The sequence below is a fragment of the Lissotriton helveticus genome, chromosome 7, assembly GCF_964261635.1.
Source record: "Lissotriton helveticus chromosome 7, aLisHel1.1, whole genome shotgun sequence".
NCBI classification, from domain to species: Eukaryota; Metazoa; Chordata; class Amphibia; order Caudata; family Salamandridae; genus Lissotriton; species Lissotriton helveticus.
Window position 1 is genome coordinate 1,597,713,292 of NC_136068.1, and position 21,654 is coordinate 1,597,734,945.

General features: G+C 43.2%; 1 protein-coding gene across 5 annotated transcripts in view; it reads right to left on the reverse strand.

The window, feature by feature from the left end:
• The window catches only part of LOC144770568 (testicular acid phosphatase homolog), a 206,595-nt gene that overhangs the window by 13,813 nt on the left and 171,128 nt on the right, over positions 1-21,654 (reverse strand). For all 5 annotated transcript variants that reach the window (XM_078655204.1, XM_078655202.1, XM_078655201.1 and 2 more), the window contains 3 exons: positions 21,423-21,555; positions 18,084-18,166; positions 8,919-9,025 (listed from right to left, as the gene is read on the reverse strand). In XM_078655204.1, coding sequence (XP_078511330.1) covers positions 8,919-9,025; positions 18,084-18,166; positions 21,423-21,555 — 323 coding nt within the window. The remainder of the gene's footprint in view (positions 1-8,918; positions 9,026-18,083; positions 18,167-21,422; positions 21,556-21,654) is intronic.

The window sequence follows — 21,654 nt, forward strand, 5'->3', positions numbered from 1 at the left end:
CTTCGCTCATTCCTGGGTTTAGCAGAATATTACGCCAGGTTCGTGCATGGCTATGCTCAGATTGTTGAGCCGTTGAGAGCGCTCTTAAGAAAGGGAGTGAAGTTCGCCTGGTCAGAAGATTTGCAAAAAGTTTGTGAGCAAGTTAAAAAGTTTATTGAGGATTCACCAGCTTTGCATCCTTTTTCGGATGGTTCGAAGTGTTTTATCACCGTTGATGCCAGTCTTACTGGTTTGGGTGCCATTTTGGGACAATGGGTAGAAGGCAAAGAACAAACTATTGCCTTTGCATCCAGGACACTTCTTTCAGCCGAAACTAGATACAGTATAAATCGAAAGAGAAGCCTTGGCTTGCGTTTGGGCCATACAAAAATTTAAATCTTACATTTGGGGTCGTGAGTTTGAGATTTACACTGATCACAAGCCTCTTATGCACATGCTTTCTGACAGCACTTCCAACAGGGCTTCTGCTAGACTTGTTCGCCTTCTTTCAAAACTTCATGAATTTCATTTCGTCATTAAACATATCTCTGGGGGCAAGAATTTCAGGGCAGATTGCCTCTCGAGAATGTCTTTAAATGATAATTCTGTTGTTGATGATGATATTGAGTGCGTTGTTGCTACAATTAATGCTATTGCTGAATGTCAACCCATTTCTGAGGTTCAATGGAATACAGCCTATAAAAGTGACTTAACACTCTCAAAGGTCAAAGAATTTATTGTTAACAAATGGCCAGAGCGTAGGACTCTGTCTTCTGATTTAAAAGTTTTGCAAATGTGTCAGAGGAGCTTTCTTTAGTTAACTACATGATTATGCGTAATGATTTATTTGTTCCACCTGAGTCTTTGCTTGATCTTATCATTTGTTCCGCTCATCAAGGACACCTTGGTATTGTAAAAACTAGTCAACGCATCAAACAATTTTACTGGTGGCCCTCCATGGATTCACATATTAGAAGAATGCTCGATAATTGTACTCAATGTCTTCTCTCTGACAAATATTGGAAGACACTTTCCACTCCTTTATGTCCTATACCTCTTCCGGCTAGTCCATGGGACAAAGTGGGTTTGGTTTTTCTGGCCCATATGATGTTTTACCATTTGAGAACAAGTATCTGATTGTTTTAGTTGATTACTATACCAAATGGCTGTATTACTCTTTTTGCAATTCTGCATCAACTGAAAATGCTGTAAAATTTTTACAATCTGTGTTTGATGTTGAAGGGTTTCCCAAAACCATTGTCACCGACAATGGTACATATTTTGTTTCCCCAGAAATGTGCTCTTTTCTTAAAAAACATGACATTTCTCATTACAAGGTTGCTTTGTATTCACCCTCTTCGAATGGTTTGGTTGAGAGGAGTAATCGCATAATCAAGGAGGGTATACAAACTGCAATTTCTTCAAGGCTAGATCCTTTGTCTTTTGTTCATGACAAAGTGTGGGCATACAATACCACTCCACATTCCACAACTGGTGTTGCACCATTTACTTTGCTGAGGAGAAGGACAGTACATTCACTCCTTAATCCCAGTTGGTTACATGGGAATTGTGATATGTCTGTTAACTCTTACTCTATTCAGGAACATGTAAAGGCTAAACAACATTCAATGAAATCACGTTTTGACGAGGGTAAACATTCTTTTGATCAGCCTTTGGAAAAGGGGGATTGTGTGCTCATTAAAAATCTTAAAAGAGTTATGAAAGGGAAATCCAAGTTCTCTTCTCCAAATTTGGTCACACAAGTTAGTAAAGGTTCAGCTCTTCTTGATAACAAAGGATGGTGGAACAAGCGGGTTCTTGTTAAAATCTCTCCACTTCAGGCCAATGTTATCACAGAACATGCTTCTTCAGATTCAGAACATTGTGATTGGTTTGATTTAGCCTGTGGGCAACCCACTTCTAATTTAGCTTTGGAAACATCCTCGGTATCACAATCTGCTGTCTCTGATCATTTGCCAATACCTTTGGAAGAGTCCTCTGGTATACCTGTTACTTCACGAGTTGTTGTCTCTGATGATTTGGCATTACCTATATTTACAGCTTTTGAAGAGTCACCTGAAGTGGCAATCAAAAGAGCTTCTCGTTTAAAGCAATTATCCTGCAGGTTGAGGGACTATGTTTCGGAGTAAATTTGTGTTTCCTATTTTGCAATTTTCTGTTTTGTTTGTTACCCTTCAAAGAGGGGAAGATGTTATATATTAATAAATGCTTATTTCCTTCCTGTACGGCCAGAGTCTCGTGATTGCAATCACGAGACTCGTTCTATGTCTCTAGTTCCAGAATCTTTCCTTTCAGTCGTGAAGATTCCACCTAACGTCAGTCTGGACGTTGGCCTCTTCATGACTGGACGGCTCTGTTTGTGGGTGCTTTTTCCTTCTACAATAAACCTGCGTTTGAACCTCAATCAAGACTCCGGTTCTATTTTACAGTCAGATAATACCATTTAATCAGTTGGATGGCCTTCTCAGTCATCTGCTTTTGAACTTGATCTTACCTTCCTGGGGTAACCAAAGGAGCAGTCTTAACTTTTGAAAAATGTGGTCGATGCTGCTTGGATATGATAGTAATTTTGCTGTAGAGCAGAAGATGATGGTGCAAGGAAGGAGCTTGTGATCTCCATAGTCTAGCAATGAGAGGATTAAGACTAGAAAAGCGTGTGGGCTTGATATTGGAGGCAATCAAAGAGCACCGGGCAGAAACCCATGCGGATGGAAAAAGAGAAAGGCAGGCTACAAAAAAGCTGGAAGGCGCCGTTTGGATGGTTGGGAAGGCTTGCTCCGAGATCAGCAAACTACTTAACTGAAATTGAGGACAGGACTACAGCTCTGGAGTCTGACTTGGTAACTGTGAAAGAGGAAGCTAAATCACACGATGCCCAACTGACTGATGTCCAGTGGAAGCTGTAGGACTAGGAAAATCAGCAGAGAAGAAATAATCTCCATTTTCTTGGGCTCGAGGAAGGCCTGGAAGGGGGTGATATTTGATCCTTCATGTTGGACCTTCTCAGGAAAGCTTTTCCTGAACTTTTAGGATGGAACCGGGAGGCAGAAGTCCAAAGAGTCCATCGGTTTTCGTTTGCCCGGAACAAGCCTGTCCAGGACAGTAGAGATCAAAGGCAGCCACGGGTTATTCCATTTTTCTTCGGTAAATTCCTGCTTCGTCAAACTATTTTTGAGAAGGCTCGTCAGGAGGCAAGACAGACATACAGAGAATCCTCTTTTTTTGTATGCCCTGATTTCTACCACATAACGGTAGAGCGCAGGTGGCGCTTGCAGCAGGTTATTAAGCCTTTTCAGGATGCAGGCTTTGAAGCCTTCTTGCTGGCCACAGCCAGATTGAAAACAATCGTCAGAGGGACTGTTACATTTTTTACCTCTGAATTTCAAGCAAGAGACTATCTGTGTCAGGCATTGGCAAAAAGAAGCAATGTATAATTTTGGGGGGTTTCCTATGCTAGCTTAGTACAGGGGTTCTCTCTTTCTTATGGTCTGGCACTTTAGTACACTGGTGTGGGGGGCGGGAGTTGCAGAGGAGGGGCCTGGAGGGGTCCGTAGTGTCTGTCACCAGTCTCCTCACAAAGACCCGTCTGGTCTGGCTGCTTTCAGTGGCAGGGGGAGGAGGGGAAAAGGGATGGTTTCAGTTGGGTGAGAGGGGGTTTTGTGGGGGCTGGGTGGGGGGAAGGGTGTTGGTTGGTTTGGTAATTAAAGTGCAGCAAGTTGTTCTAAGTTTGATTGGGTGTCTTATGTTACAAAAGAAAATGTGACCGTAAATGCAGCCAGGGGAATATCTCCTCCAGCTATGAAAGGCAGGATTTTATGAGACTAGGCCTAGTTAAATGTATGGGGTGGGCCTGGTGTCCGGGATCCGTTAAACATTGGGGGGCTATGTTGCTAGTTAGGACACTTTTTGGGAGGGATGGCTAAGCTCCGTATTGCTACCATCAATATCTGCGGGCTAAACGATAAAGGTAAAAGAAGACGAGTTCAAGAGGACCTTAAATTTTTAAGAGCAGATGTATACTGTCTGCAGGAGACCCATATCACCCGGAATGATAGCGCTATATTGAACTCCCTAGGACTGAAGGTAGCATACCATACAACACAGGACATTAGGACTAAGGGGGCTGCCATCCTAGTTAAAGGGAACACTGTCATCCTTGGCCAAAAGGCAACAGACAACCTCAGAAGATGGGCAATAATGGAGTGTAAACCTGGCAGTGGCTCCTTTACTCTATGTACAGTTTATGCCCCAGTTCTAGATGACTCTGGCCTATTTAATTTTTTTGCAATTGAACTGCCATCTTGGCCTGCCCCGTTGATGTGTGGAGACCTCAATCTAAATGGAACTAGAGGGGGCCCTTGGGGCAGGGATATAAGCTGGCTGTGCAGGGCACAAGCCGCAATCATCTACATCGTTCGGGAATCTGTTGAGGGACATTGGTCTGATCGATGTCTGGCCCTGCTTGAAAGCTCCTGAGCCTGGGTACACTTACTATTCAGCCCCCCCATGGTAAGTTTGCCAGGCTGGATTATATTTTGGTCTCACCAGTGCTGGTTAGTGGGGCTCAGGCTGAACTCTTCCCAAGAGTAATGTCTAATCACAACCCTATTGTCCTTGAGTTCCCTTTAGATGGGTTAAGCACTGTGCCTAGAAAATAGACCTTTGAGAGGGGTCTGCTTGCAGAACCAGAATAAAAAGTCATATGAAGTCTTGGTTACAGAGTATTTCGATTTTAACAAAGGGAGCTCCACTCCGGGAATGGCTTTCGATGCCTCAAGGCCGGTGTAAGAGGGGAAACCCTGAGCTTTAGCATAGCTAAACAGAAGCCGGCCAGTGACATATAAAAGAACTATATCAAAAACACAAGGCAGTATGGTCAGGGACCCAGTCGAGGTTAGATAGGCATTTGGGGAATTTTATGCTGATCTTTACTAAACCGTCCCTGTCCGGGGGCATCAGGGTTCAGAGGCAGATGGTGACTCAGGGATTTCTGATAAAACTATTCAGGAGGAGAGGTTTCTTCTAGGAGCAGACATTTTCAGGTGGCGCTTCACACCCTCCCATCTGGGAAGGCAATAGGTGCAGACTCCATTCCTCGATTTATCAGGAGATGGTGGGGCTTTTTAATGAAGTTAGAGTTTGGGCACCGCCCCCTGGGTACTGGGGTACGGCAAATGTAATATTTTTTCTTAAAAAAGGCAAGGATACTACAGCTATGGGCTCTTACAGGCCAATGACATCACTAGATAGCGATAAGATTTACTCCAATTTTTTTCCCAGCTGGCTAGCCGGTGTAATGCAGCGGCTAGTATCGGCCAGACATCATGGGTTTATCCCAGGGAGAGGGACCTCGAATTACGTGCAGCGGGTATTCTCGTTGTTTGACATCACCAAGGTCCTTGCGAAGCCCATGGGGGCTCGATGCTGAAAAGGCTTTCAACAAGGTGTTGCGGGATTACCTGTGGCAGGTTATAGAAGCAAATAGGATGGGGGAGGCTTTTATCAATGCATTACGGCCAATGTATCTTAATCCTACAACTCGCTTACAAATAATGGGAGTTGAGTAGGAGCCTTTCTCGAAAGAGAGGGGAACGAGGTAGGACTGCCCCATCTCCCCCCTGTTATTTGCTTTATACATCAATCCCTTTCTTAGGAAGCTGGAAGCCTCTCTGGACATCTTGCCCGTCAGTCTGCCGGGCTGGGATACTAAACTACTGGCCTATGCTGATGACGTGGCAGCAGTGACCGAGACAGGGCTGTCTGCTCTGTGGAAAGAATAGCAGAAGAATTTGGGAGTAAGTCAGGGTTTCTGTTAAATAGAGCTAAAACTCAGGTTTTTATTAATAGACACACGCCTGCCTCCGATAGCAGGATTGTAGAGGAAGTTACATATCTGGGAGTCTTTATTATTTCAAAAGTGGAACGTATAATCGATTTAAATTTAACCCCTTTTATTGATAAAACTAAGAAGGATTTTGGCCACTGGGACAATCTGAAACTTTCCATAATGGGGAGATGCAATCTGGTTAAATGATGTTTCTGCCAAAGTTATTGTATGTTTTTCACCTTTGGAGGTCAATATTGAATGGTTCAAAGTAAGTGATAGTCTGGTGGCTAGATTCCTCTGGGCCTATGGGAAGACCAGGAGGACTAATGCATTTATGTGCCTACCCAGTGAACGGGGGAGGTCAGATATAGCAGATATACTCCCCTGCTTAGATGACTTCTTAACTAGAAGGGAACCAGGGGCGTTTGGCAGGAATGGAGATGTACTCTCGTGGAATCATATTTTGTCATTTGAGGTGGACAGGGGTAGATTTAATGTTGGGCCTCTGGATTTTTTAATAATATTTACATCTGAGGGATTTCCTGTTGAGAAAGGCTGCGGGAGCAGCTGGATTAGTGCAGATTCCCCTCATGGAATTATTAACAAAAAGCACTGGCCCCTCAATTTCGCATCTATATGACTGTTTGCTGGAGGGGGTCCCAGACGATCTGGATAAGCATAATGAAAAATGGTGGCCGAGGCTCGATCTGGTGGACTCTGGCTTCCTGAAAACACTTGCGCTTTGCGAGTCAATCTTGTGTGCCTCGAACCTGCAATCGCAACAATACAAAACAATATTTGATGTGTGCATTAACACTAGCGAAAATCGCTAAATGGGGCGGGGATATGGGGACTCACTGCCCCAGATGCAATGCATCTAATGCAGACCTGGTTCATATGTTCTCCACATACCCCTGCTTAAAATCACTTGGATTGGAATGTGTAGGTTTCTTAGGTGAAGTCTTGAAAGTGACTATCTCCCTGTCACCTCAGCTTATGTTGTTGGGGGTGGATGAATCAAATGGTGGGGTCGGGCGGAATTCATTTTTATAGCAATGACAGTTTTTAAGCTTTGGGTGGCCTCGGCTTGGTTTGGCCCTTTACCCCCAACCTTTCAACAATGGAAAGGACGCTTCCTACATGTTTACAATATAGAATCCGCACTTCATGAACGAAAAGGCAAGGGGACTAAAAGTGAAGGGGGGGAGGATTTGGGGGGAACTTTCGACCTGTGTCTCCTTGTTTAAATAAGATAGCAGCTGGGTTTTCGGTTTTAGGTACAGGTGGCGCTGGCGTACGGTTTGGAAGGTATTATTAATTTGTGCGATTCTCTGTTGTTTCCTAATAAAGATTTGGGTCATATTAATGAATGTGTATGTAATGTATTTATGTATACTTGCTGCTGCTAATAATAACAAATTATAAAACTTTAAAACAAAGAATAGGAAAGCACTGATCTGGTGGTTTTATTTGATTTGAAGACAGTTGAATTTGCTTTAGCAAATGTAAGTAGAAATGTGCTGAGTGAGCCAGCTTGTTATTTGTGGTATTGGTGATAAGGAGTTGTCTAGGGTGATTCCTAGTGATTTACTTACATATGATAAGGAGGGAAAAGCAATCCACACAGAATTGTTTAATCAAACCAGGGTCAATTTTTTGGCAGTAGATGAGATGGTTTTCAGTCTGTGGGTTTGGCTTTGGAAAAGATTCTGATATCCAATTTTGTCGTTTTGTGCATCTGCTCTTTTTTGTACAAAATGTGCAAAACATCTGTCTGTGAGACCCTCATTTCTTGGTTTTACCGACACTGGGCTCTCACTTCCACTGCATCCATCCCTACACTCTTCACACTCTGTAACCCAACATGGAACCCGCAGATCTTCTGTATGTAAACATGGAACACTCAAATCCTGCATCCAGACATGGGACCCCAATGCTCTGTAATGAGATAAAGGACCCTCATCCCCTTTATTAAGCCTAAGGATTATGCACGCTCTATATTACGAGTTGAGACACACACCTTCTGTAGTGAAATTTATAATTATCCGTCTTATTGTCATTGGACCCTCAAGTTGGCTTTACCTTCCTAATGCGGAGAGGGGACCCTCACTAGTATAGACCCTCTATACACTAGTCTGATAATCAACCCTAAGTACCCAGGGCTGGCAGCCTCACACCCAGACTGCCACATCACATGAACCCTAACACACTCTGGTTTAGAAACTCTGAACTCCTGCTTGAGACCTTTACAACCTCTATGGCAAGGCCTAACTATCTATAACCAAGCCTGATCTATATACCTCTGTACCCAAGCTTGAAACCCTAACACCCTCTGCATCTACGACTGAGTCCTTCACACCCTCTAGGTCCAATCCTGGAAACTCACACCCGGTGTAATCATGCCCGCGACCCACAAAACCATTCTATTAATGCCTGGTTACCTCACACTCACTATATCTCTTTCCAGAAATATCCCACCCTCTGAATTTAAGCTTGGAACTCTCATAGCCTCATTATTCTCCCGGGAAAACACATACCCTCTTAATTTTCGGGCCTGGCACCCTCACATCCTGGGAAGACGGGCCTTGAACCTGTCCTCACACACAGTCCCTTGTTGATCCTTAGAGCAGATCAATAGATACAGCTGGTTTACTCCACAAATGAAATAGAAGCAAAAGCTGTAGGAACAGACAGCAGAGCAATGTCCGATGTGATAACTTAAGCTAGTTGTGACAACCAACCCTTGCTTTGCTAACCAAACTATGCTGGAAGGACCAATCTTTGCAGTGGTTCCAACAGGGTCAAGAAGCGATCTCTGCTGGGACCAGCTAACCCTATCCATGCTAAGATATCCATGCTAGTGGCCTCTCGCTTCTGTGACGACATATCTGTCCAAAAACTCCTCCAGGCAACCTTCATGTGCTGGGGCGACCTATGTGCTAGTCAACACATCCCTGCTACGACGACTCATGTCAGCTATAACGACTCATGCCTGCTACGACAACTCATTCCTGCTATAACAACTCATTCCTGCTATGATGACCACCTCCCTGCGATGCTGCCTGCTCTCTCCGGAGACAGCTCAACATACCCATCAGTCTCTTCGTAGAACTCGAAAATGTGGCAGGCGGCGTAGGGAGGGTGGCGGCCATTGAACACTTTGAGAGCTCCCTGCAGGGCGATGATGGTACTGTCATGCTAGGAGGAGAGAGAGAGAAGCACGTCAGATTTGGAAATGACATTACATTGGGTGACATGGGATCATAGTCGATATAAATAATCTCGATTTGAAGCATTTTTTATAGTTGTTGCACTGTGGTTTGAAAGGCGTGGATGTATCTTCGTGACTGTTACTGTTATATGCAATGTCCTCGAATAACAATTACAAGTCAGCCCCAATGGTTCTTCAAATGTAATACAATCATAATTGAGTTTGTAGAATAAAGCTTGGATCTATCTGCCAATATATTTTCATGTTATGTTCCCCACCAATCATGCCCCACGTTTAGGGTCTGTTGAATTGGAACAGCTGCTTCAATGTTTTAAAATAACACACACCTGACAATTGCCTGGGTAGGAGAGGGAAACTGACAGCTTAGCTTTATAACATAAGGCAGCCGATATACAGAGGCATTTTGAAGTACATAAAGTAGAGCTCTTGTAGTACGATTTTACGTACTCCTACTTGCCTTTATGAATGTCCAATTTCCTCCTTGTAAAATTCCAAAAAAGGCACAGTCCTTTCTACTTGCCCAAGGGAATGCTTTTCTGGGCAAAATCCATCTTCTCTAACTCTCAGAGGAAGGGAGACCCCTGCTTGAGAAGCCAATAGAGGATACTGAAATAAAGAAAGTTACTTTGCACATGCTTAAAAAGAAAACTCCTGGGTTGGGTGGAATTCTTGATCAAGGGATATCAGCAGTGTTGATTCCAGTAGATCTCATATCTGTCTTCAACACTGCCTCCCATTTCATTCTTTTCAGACGTATGCATAATCTTGACATCTGTCTCGATACTCTTAACTGGCTCAAATCTTTTTTATCTGACAGAACTCGAACAGTTAGCTTGCCCTCTTTTTCTTTTGATATCACTAGAATCATCTTTAAGCCCCTCGGGCTGCCCAGATTCTGACCCTTTTCAACATGTGTTTGACTCCCCTGGCTGATATTGTCAAATCGTTTGGATTCAATGTTATTTGCTAAACCAATGATACTTTGATTACTGAAAACATAAACAAGACATGAGCTCATTTCATAGCATGGATTTTCCAAGTAGCTAGATGGATGAAAGACAACTGTCTTAAGTTTGATGGGTAAAAGAGAGAGGTTATTTGGTTCAGAAAATCCACTTCTATCAGGTCTAAGGCTAGGTGGCCCAAAGAATTGGGTAATTTTCCTATTCCTACAGACTCCACCAGGAAGCTTGGTATCATCTGAGACAGAAACACGTCCATGGTGGATGAAGACACTTGCGTCTCTTCTACTAGCTTCTTACAAAAAACACAGTTGATGGACAGAATGTAGAACAATGTCATACATTCACCCCAGTACAAGGATCTGGGCCTAAATCCATCGTTATTTTGCACTCCACACCACCCTGGGTTAGACACTGGCTATATGCAAATCAGCTCTGACCCTGTGCCTCATGGGAACAGTCCAGTCCGAACTACCAAGCCATGTCTTTCCCAGACCGGAATCAAGCATCCAAGGACCGGTTTCTGGCTATCAGCCTTCATCAGCCTGGATAGCTTGACTCCAGTGCTGGCTGATGAGGATTATGAATCCGAAACCGGTCCCAGGATGCTTGTTTCCAGTCCAGGGAAGACATGGCTTGGCAGTTCGGGCTGGACTGTTCCCATGAGGCACAGGGTCAGACTTATTTGCATATAGCCATGTCTGAACTGGGGTGGCTGAGTGAACTAAAGAATGGTGATGGATTAAACCCAGATCAGTTGACTGGGGGTGAGTGTTTGATTTGTTCAAACGCTCCGTCCATCATCCCCTTTTGTATCGCTTTGTTCGCCCTAAGTGTGGCAGGGTATGCTCAGACGTGAGTCCCTTGTTCACTTGGCCACTGGATTCAAGATAGCCTGGCTGATGAGGATTATGAATCCGAAACCGGTCCCAGGATGCTTGTTTCCGGTCCAGGGAAGACATGGCTTGGCAGTTCGGGCTGGACTGTTCCCATGAGGCACAGGGTCAGACTTATTTGCATATAGCCATGTCTGAACTGGGGTGGCTGAGTGAACTAAAGAATGGTGATGGATTAAACCCAGATCAGTTGACTGGGGGTGAGTGTTTGATTTGTTCAAACGCTCCGTCCATCATCCCCTTTTGTATCGCTTTGTTCGCCCTAAGTGTGGCAGGGTATGCTCAGACGTGAGTCCCTTGTTCACTTGGCCACTGGATTCAAGATAGCCTGGCTGATGAGGATTATGAATCCGAAACCGGTCCCAGGATGCTTGTTTCCGGTCCAGGGAAGACATGGCTTGGCAGTTCGGGCTGGACTGTTCCCATGAGGCACAGGGTCAGACTTATTTGCATATAGCCATGTCTGAACTGGGGTGGCTGAGTGAACTAAAGAATGGTGATGGATTAAACCCAGATCAGTTGACTGGGGGTGAGTGTTTGATTTGTTCAAACGCTCCGTCCATCATCCCCTTTTGTATTGCTTTGTTCGCCCTAAGTGTGGCAGGGTATGCTCAGACGTGAGTCCCTTGTTCACTTGGCCACTGGATTCAAGATAGCCTGGCTGATGAGGATTATGAATCCGAAACCGGTCCCAGGATGCTTGTTTCCGGTCCAGGGAAGACATGGCTTGGCAGTTCGGGCTGGACTGTTCCCATGAGGCACAGGGTCAGACTTATTTGCATATAGCCATGTCTGAACTGGGGTGGCTGAGTGAACTAAAGAATGGTGATGGATTAAACCCAGATCAGTTGACTGGGGGTGAGTGTTTGATTTGTTCAAACGCTCCGTCCATCATCCCCTTTTGTATCGCTTTGTTCGCCCTAAGTGTGGCAGGGTATGCTCAGACGTGAGTCCCTTGTTCACTTGGCCACTGGATTCAAGATAGCCTGGCTGATGAGGATTATGAATCCGAAACCGGTCCCAGGATTCTTGTTTCCGGTCCAGGGAAGACATGGCTTGGCAGTTCGGGCTGGACTGTTCCCAATAGGCACAGGGTCAGACTTATTTGCATATAGCCATGTCTGAACTGGGGTGGCTGAGTGAACTAAAGAATGGTGATGGATTAAACCCAGATCAGTTGACTGGGGGTGAGTGTTTGATTTGTTCAAACGCTCCGTCTATCATCCCCTTTTGTATCGCTTTCTTCTACTAGCTTCAGCACCCTCAAAATGCTACCTATGGAGTTCAAGTGGTTCCCCATTAACTCTCATAAAATTGTCACCCAAGCCCTGATCACCAGCAGTCTAGATTACTGCAACGCGCCGGATGCTAGTGTACTTGAGTACGTCATCAGGAGGATGCAGACTGTTCAGAACACAGTAATCTACCTGCTTCTCAACCTTCCAGTATGCACATTGATGTCTTCCCATCTTAAGGCCGTACAGTGGCTTCCTAAGCTCAAATGTGTCATCTTTAAATTACTGTGCCACATGCACAAATCGCTATGTAGTACTGGGCAACACTTCCTGAGAAGCAGGATTTCTTTGTCTAGCCTTCCAGAGTGTTTCGCTACAACGCATGTCATCTAGCTACATTTCCACATATCCGCCACACAAGAATGGGTGAAAGGTCCTTTTACATTTCTGCAGTCCATAACTGAAACCTTCTTTCTCTTCATCTATGACTGACTGACAACTTTTCCACTTCTAAAAAGAAACTAAAGACTTGGTTGATTTGACAACAATGCATTTAGGAAACTCACAGCTAGAGAACACAGCAGTTAGAAACTCTACCACAGTCTTAACGTCCAGAATATCACCTTCATCTATCTCAATGAATAATCTGCCACAACCACAGAATACCAATGTTTGGTCTTGGCTACATGCAGGGTTTCTAAAAATCAGTACCCAGCTTTTCCCATGGTTCAGTTGGCAGCTCACTTGCCAGCATGCGTGTATTACTAGAACTCAAACTTTTACTTGAAATCTTACAATCACACCCTTAAACATTGTTCACCACCACTCTGTCCATCATAGGCCACCAGTGTGCAACTCATAACTTTCTCTTACTCAATGTCATGCCCAAATATTCCACATGCACCATCTCAATCAGTTTCTTCCTCATACTTGTGAGGGGAGCCCATTATTCACCCTTCTTTTAGCACTAATAATAGTGAGTGTTGAGCACACTTACAATAACAAGACAGTGAAACATGCCACACTGAAGTAAAATAAAGCACATTAGAGTCCATCTCCAATTAATCTTAGACTAACTGACAAGGAGAGCCTTTTTAGAAAACTCCTAAAGACATGGGTGTACCAACAACCAGACACCTCTGTATTGGCAGCCATCTAGTCTCAGTTTTTCTTCATCACGTTTCATCTTCCACGCAATCACCCCCTGCACGTCAGCCTAGCGCCAAGATGCTCCTTTGGAGCGAACGTCTGCGCTCTATAAATATCCATAAATATCAAAATATCAAATATCATTGTACATGTTTTACACATAAGCAATAGTATTAACTAGTAGTTTTAGTAAGAAAAATGTGTGAATTGTTTTCTTTTGTTGAAGAATAAGCATACACAGCATCCTGCAAAACACAAAATACAAATGTATTATTCAGTGTTTCTGCTGTTCATCGCATTAGAGCTTAGAAGAGGCTTTCTGGTTTCTTTTTGTAAAATTGATTCAATGTTGATATATGTCAGAAACAAATGTGCGAACGGTGGTGCAAACATGCTTTCTGGGCCAGTGGTGGATATTCACCATGTGGAAGCAGTTATATCATGTTGTTATTGAGGAGTCCACCCCGATGAGCTGGGGTTTAATCCTCTTCTCAAGATAGCAGCACACATCTGTATCGATGTCATCCTTGACTTCCTGTCAATATGGTCCTCTATTACTAATCACAAGATGGTGGCACTTCGGTCCTGCATGCTGACATCACATTCAATGGGTTACCTGTCAATTTCTATGAAGACTTAACTGATTCTGCTCTTATTTCTCTTTCAAAAGCATTCAAACTTCTACGTTGATTTCCTACCTAGTTTCTCGAGAAACCCTTCCATAGTACTCCATAGTATTTTTCTTCTTCCTTGTATATCAGTGTAGTGATGTGTGATGTAATTGAGCATGTTTTGATGTCACAGTCAAGTATGGAATGTTTAGTTTTAAAGATAGGAACAGTTTATTCCAGGGAAACGTCAGGTGGAGAAAGCAGTTTAAGGAGCTGTGTTTGTGTTACAACTTCCCACAATACCTGCAACTTCATTGTGGTCATTACAAATTGGCTACAAGGACATTTACCTTCACATTCAAACACCTTCACTTGCCTCTTTTAATATTAGGATGTTTCAATAGGGAGCTAAACGTCCTGTAACCTGTCTAAGAAAATTGGAATACAATTTAACTTAAGGGAATATATCTACCAAATGGAAGTACATATTTTAAAAGGAGAAGTTCCTGGTCCTTGTTTACTGAGTTATGTTACTACTCAAGTGATGAGGTTAGTTCCTATGACATTCAATATTACAATGGCACACCCTATATTAATAGAATTTCCTACATTGTTTGAAGATTTGGGTAGATTGAAAGATAAAGCCATAATTTTTCACATCAATGAAGCAGTGAAACCTGTAGCGCAAATGCACAGGAGAGTTCTGATTCATTTGAAAGCCTAAGTAGAGGCAGAAATAAACTCATTACTTCAGCAAAATATATCATGGAATCTGCAATTGGTCCAACACCCTGGGTCTCTCCAATAGTTGTGGCTACTAAAGGGAATACGGACAAAATCAGAATTTGTGTAGATATGAGAATACCAAAAACAGCAATTGAGAAGAAAAGACATCCAGAAGCACATTCAAAATATATGATTAGCATTTTGAATAGAGCAACAATATTTCCAAATTAGATCTCTGCAAAGGATTTCATTGATTAGAAATTGATGACAGTCAAGATATATAATGACATTTTCTAACCACGTGGGACTGTTTTGTTATAAAAGACTGAATTTTGGAAGTTGTTGGACTGCAGAGGTTTTGCTAAATACTATAAAGAATGTAATTAGACCAGTAAATGCATTAGTGAATTATAGTGATGATATAGTGGTGTTTGGAAAAATACAAAATGAACATGATCAGGTTTTAAAAGTGGTATGTGCAGTACTTATGAAAGCTGTACTAACATTAAATGCAGAAAAATGTGAATATGACGAACTAGAGCTGATGTTCTAGGGACACATATTTTCAAGCAAAAGAATGAGGCAGGATTCTACAAATATGTAATCTTTAAATTCAATAACTAGTCCGAGGGACATATCAGAGTTTTTTTTTTTTATAGAGATGGCTAGTTAATGTTCTTGTTATATTAAGGATTATGCCACTATCCGTTCTCCTCTCTGAGACTTAACAAAGAAAGGAATAACATTCACTTGTGATGGAAATTGGATGGATTAAAAATGAAATAGCGCCAGAAGCTAATTTGAAATATTTTAACCCAGAGTTACATATAGAGTGGATAGTGGATGCTAATCCTGTTGGACTTGTTGCCATTTTGGCACAACACACACCAGGAAGAGAAACTCTGAGATATGTAGTTTCACATGCTAGTAAAAGTTTGACTGATATAGAGAAAAATGATTCACAGCATGAGAAAGAAAGTTTGGCTGTGGTTTGGGTTTGTAAGCATTATCATGATTTCTTGTATGGAAAACCTATTGTGATAATCACAGACCATCAAGCAATGACAACTATTTTTGGGATCCTAAAGCATAAAGGACTGCGCATTGACTGGTGAGGTATGAGGTTGGTGGATTATAATTTTAAAGTTGTTCACAGCCAGGAAAGGAGTACAATCCTGCAGATTATTTATCCACACATCCAACTGAAGCTGAAGTGAACCAGAAAATATACATATGTTTCTTAATTAAATCAGCAATTCCTGAAATAATTTCAGAACAGGAAATAATATATGAGTCTGTGAAAGATAACACTCTTGAAAAGATAAGTCAAATAATAACTACAAATAAATTGAAACTTATAAATATTGCAACAAATTGTCAACCTGGAATAAGTAATAGAGATACAGGTGAGTTAACTATAGCCTCATCTGATATTCTCTTGAGAGGCAATAGAATAGTCATCACACATGCTTTACAAAAACATGTAATTGATTTGGGTCATAGAGGAATATCATCAACTTAAAATCTTTTGCGTGAAAAAGTATGGTTTCCAATGCTTGACAGTGAGGTTGAAGATATTGTACAAGCTTGTCATCTATGTCAATGTACCACAAGAGAAAGGAATACTGAAGAATTACATATGCCCAAATGTCTGGATGCTTTATGGTCAGAATTAGCACGTGAGTTTTATGGATGTCTAGATTCAGGACAATATGTGTTTGTTATAATTGATGAGTATTCCCAATTTCCGATTGTAAAAATTGTGTAAGCTACATCAGTATCTGTGACACTTGAGCATCTGTGACACTTCCCATTTCAGATTACATTTTCCCCACATGGAGCATACCTAGGCTATTGAAAACAGAAATTGGGCCACCTATCAATGGTAGTGAGTTTCATACATTTCTTGAGTACATGGGAGTAGTACACAGAAGAATTACTCCTCTGTGGCCAAAAGCAAATGGACTAGTGGAAAGGTTTATGGCTACCATTAAAAACTATTCAGAGAGCAAAACTGTCAAAGATCTCTACAAATCAAGCTTTGTGTCGATTTTTACGTGATTATAGGAATACACCTCATGGGTCAACAGGAAAATGCATTTCAGAGTTGTTATTTGGACAAGCTATGCAAACACGACTACCACAACTACCTCTGGGGCCTCCAAAGGAGCATGATGCAATTGCAGAGAGATATAACAATGGAAAACAATGAATCAATGTGCTGTTCAAAAAAAAAATTATTCAAGAGAAAACTTATCAAGTTGAAGATTTGGTATTAGTAAAACAAAATCAATCAAGCAAATCCATAAGTAGATTCGATTTATCTCCATTAAAATTAACAACAGTAATGGGATCACCGATTACAGCACAGAATAGAAACAGAGTAGTAGTGAGCAATAAAACGCACTTTCAAAATTTTGGAACTCCGGTTCAAGAGCAGGAAAAACAACAACATCAAAGACAACTGGAAAAAATCTCTTTGAGAGATTCAACAGGATAAGATGACATACAAAGTGATTGTGAGTCACTTAGAAGAACAACAAGAACACTCAAAAACCACTAAGACTTATTGAAGAATGTACATTTTTTTGGATATGTATTTATTTATTCATCTATTTATTTAGTATGTCTAGTTGTTTTGTTAAAAAAAGGGGGAAGATATGTAGTGATGTGTAATGTAAATGAGAATGTTTAGATGTCACAGACAAGTATCGAACGTTTAGTTTTAAAAAAAGCAACAGTTTATTCTAAGGAAGCGTCAGGTAGAGGAAGCAGTTTAAGGAGCTGTGTCTGTGTTACAATAAACGACTCACGATTCTTGCAACTTTGTTGTGGTCATTAGAATTAGCCGTACTCCTTTGAGTTGGAACACAATTTCCTAATCAGTGGTTAGAACCAGAACCAACGACTAACCATGCGGGGGGATGATGTGGCGTGATGACCAGAGCTGCTGTCTTCAGAACTGGCAAACCAAGTTCAAGGTACGGCATCGACTCAAAATCCTGTGATTCTAGGCAAATCACTTAATCTCCCCATGCCTACCATAAATGACTGTGTCCTTAACTGGTGCTCATAAAAAGCGCCAGTGTTGATGATTAAGTGCTGAGCAAAGGAAACTGTTGGATCAAATTAAGCACTGTTCCTAATATAGCGCATTGCAGCCCACAAAAGAAAGTAGGATAACAGCACAGCTCACTGGTTTACTCTGAATTCACCCGATACATCTGAAAAGACTCCAACATTATAAGTACTACCTTGACATCATAATGCACAGTAAAATAGCAGAGAAACGAGTGGAAGACATGAATACATACAACCAGGATCTTTCATGGATCAGGCTCTCATTAGTGTTGAGTGGCATCTGGCCTTCTCCCGAATACCCTCAGTTGGAGTGGACCACATAAACTCCATCTTTGCAAGATTTAAGAGAGAAGAGGATACTTACAGCAGAATACATCATCATCTTGAGTGGGAGTGATCTCCTCATCACCTCTGAGAAGTTCCTGAGCACAGCGTCCACGAGGATTCCTGCATACATTGGAGGGAAAGGGTAGGGGTCAGGCTGCATTGTATGACGAATCAAGTCCCCAGGATCCACAAGAACAGAACCGGTGGAAGGTCGTTCACACCACCTCGCCACCAAGACCTGGAACACCCTGCCCCTCCACCTCCGGCAATCCGCGTCGCTGACCCAATTCAGGAAGACCCTCAAGGCCTGGCTCTTCGAATGATCCTCCACCCTGTCCTACCAGCAGCCCCCTACCCCAAGCGCCTGAAGACCCTCACGGGTGAGTAGCCACACTATACACGACCCTGATTGATTGATTGAGTCTCTGTGGCAGCAAGGGGGAGAGAGACTGTGCACATGCAGTCCTTACAGTCTGTGTCTGGGAGGCCACTGCAGTTTGAGTCCAAGAGCTGCTCACAGCATGTGTCCATGGCAGAGACATAACAGTCAGTGTCTTGGCCACAAAGTCTTTGCACTGCATGCCCAAGAGGCTCTTGTAGTCTGTGTCGGAGCCTGAGAGCCTCATAGTATGAGTCCAAGAGGCCCTTCCCACCTGTGTCACAGAAGCCAGGACAGTGTGTGTCTGAGAGGTCCTGACACTCTGTGCCAAAGACCTTCCAACAGTGTGCCTGAGACACAGAGTCCTCGCAACTAATGTGCCCTACAGGCCATTTCTATCTGAGGCCTGTGGTCTGTGTCTGAGGCACAGGGTCCTTTCTGTCTGTATCCCAAGGCTATCACAGTATGCACAGTGTGTGTCTGAGTGGTTTTACACACTGTGCCAAAGACCTTCCAACAGTGTGTCTGAGTTACAGAGTCCTCGCAACTAGTGTGTCCTTTCTATCTCTGCCTGAGAAGCACAAAGGTCTGTGGTCCGTGTCTGAGGCACAGAGTCCTTTCTGTCTGTATCCCAAGAAGAGAGGCTATCACAGTCTGCATAGTCTGTGTCTTTGAAGCCTTTACACTCTGTAGTGAAGAAGCCCTTGCAGTCAGTGCCAATGGCAGGAGGACCCTTACAGATTGCCTCTCAGGCCAAGAATCCCTGGCTGTCTAGTTTTGAGGCTGGAAGGTTGCAAAAGTCTGTGTCAAAGAGGCCTTTACAATCTGTCTCCACAAGGCCCTTTAGTCTGTGTCTAACATTCTGGGTCCCACTGACAGATGCCCATATAGTTGGTCTTTCAGTCAGACAGGTCCTTTGGTTTGTGTCCAAGAGGTCATTTCAGTCTGCACCCAAGAACTTCCTACAGTTTGAAGCCTAAGAGTCTGTGTCATAAACACACACACACAGTCTTTTATATTCCATGTCTAAGTGGGCATTTCCATCTGTGTCTGAAAAGCCAGTTAGTCTGTGCCTCAGAAGTCCTTATAGTCAGTATCAAAGCGGCCTTAGGGCTGTGGCAGAGAGACCCTTAGGGAAAGAGCTCCTGCAGTCTGCACTGCAAGCAGAGAGACCCTCACTGTCTGGGTCTTCAGAAGAGAGCTCTTCCAGTCTGTATCCTTGAGGCCTTTGCATTCTCTAGCAGAGAAACCCTTAAAGAGCGGATACCCTGATAGACCGTCTCTGAGGCCAAGAGGACCTCACAGTCTTTGTGGCTGGGAGGTTGTTTCAGTCTGAGCGTGAGGTCCCTTAGAATGAGACTGAAGGGCATATTTACAAGCTAAAGGCTCAGCGCAGTGCCGCAAGCCATCTTGCTGTGCTGAGGTGCATCATTAGGAAAGTGCAGGGATGCAACGTATTTACAACAAAACGACGCATCCCTGTGCTTTCCTCTGCGCTAGCACACACTAGGCTGTTTAGTGCCAACACAGGCACCCTTGCACCATAGAGCAAGGGTGCCTGCGTTGCACGGATGATTGTTTTTGTGCAGGAATGGCCACCATCCTCCACAAAAACAACCTTTGATTATGTTTTCCTCCTTCTATATGTGCAGCAGAATGAAGCATACATAGAAGGAGGAAAAACAAGAATTAAAGGTGTTACTCCTCGTTGTGCCTCTTTTACACCTCTGCTGGAGAGGCGTTAGAATCTGACACATGCCCAGGTTTACAATAGGTTGTAAATCTGGGAATGCGTCAGATTCCATGGGTGTTGCTTGGGAACAACCACAGCAACACCCATGGAATGCCCCTTTCGCGCAGAGTAATGCGTGAAACAATGCCATATTTACAAGGCCATGAAAAGCCATGCATGGTGGCATTGCATGTCCTTGTAAATATGGGCCAGCACACTGCACCACCGGAGCAGTGATGCTCTGGTGGCGCAAGGGGCTTGTCAATATGCCCCTAAGTGAGAAACGTTCAAGTAGTATGGGTATGTAGTATGGGGAGAGCTAAATATTATTTGTTAATGAATCAGACATTCGAATACTGTAGGTGCTAACTCGAGGCCGTGACCGAGGGAGAACGAACACGCCACAAATACTCAAGGTGACTACAGACATCACTGGAATGGGATGTGAATAATGGCACCATTCCGATGACTTATCTACTTAACAAATATTCACTGAGAAGAACTGACTAGTTTCTTTTAGGACAAGGCTATCTTTGCCATTAAATATTCGAAGGTTTGCCTCGACAAAAAGCTTTGGAACGAATAATCAGTGACATATTTCCAATATTTTTCGCCCTGAAGAAGTCCTTCGGACGAAACGCGTTGGCTACGCTTTGTATGAAGATTTTGAATAAAAGCAAGAAAGAAAACCCTAAGGCCTACTGAATTGATGCCTTCATACCATTAATTTAATTATTATTGTTACTGTATACTGTATGGTGTGCTGAACCACTGTGTTGTATTGTAAAAGCGCCTTTGGGCATTGCCCTTGGAAGCCTAGGGGTATGTGGCTTCAGGTTTCTGGCAACCACAAAAATAACTAGACCACGAAATATTGGACGTAGTGCAGTGAATTCTTTTGCCCTCCTCTCAGATGAATATTGCCTCTTTATTGTTCAGGGTTAGAACCCAGAGAGACTCCTTACACCTAGTTTTTGCTTAGGATCCATCTTGCCAGTTCTCTCTTATGTTCGTGTGCAGTGACCCCTCCCGCTCTCCCGTTTATCTCTTTCTGTTAAGAGCAGTGCTCTCAGCCCTACCTAAAGGGCTGTGCATGAGGACTGATTGTTTGAGTGCCTTATCACCCCTGTGTGCTGGGAGGTGGGAGTGGGGACATGGTCACTGCCAAAATCCCTTTTAACATCTCTATGTATTGATTGTGAGTACCATCATCCCCCTCTAACCCGCTTTACATTGAGGGTCGAACCACATATACCGTTCCTCACCTCCGGTCAGACGGGCCTTTTCGTTCAGCTTGTGGAAGCCCACGTGGGACATGACTTCAAAGGTGGAGATCTCCTCCAGCGTGGCCATGACCTGCGGCGTGGCCCACTCAGGTAGGCTCAGGTTATGCGTCTTCTGCAGAGAGTAGAAGAGGAGGAAGACATTAAAAGAGGCCTGAGCTAGTTATGTTTGTGATGTCTGCTAGGCACACCCTGACCCCTTCTGAGGCACAGT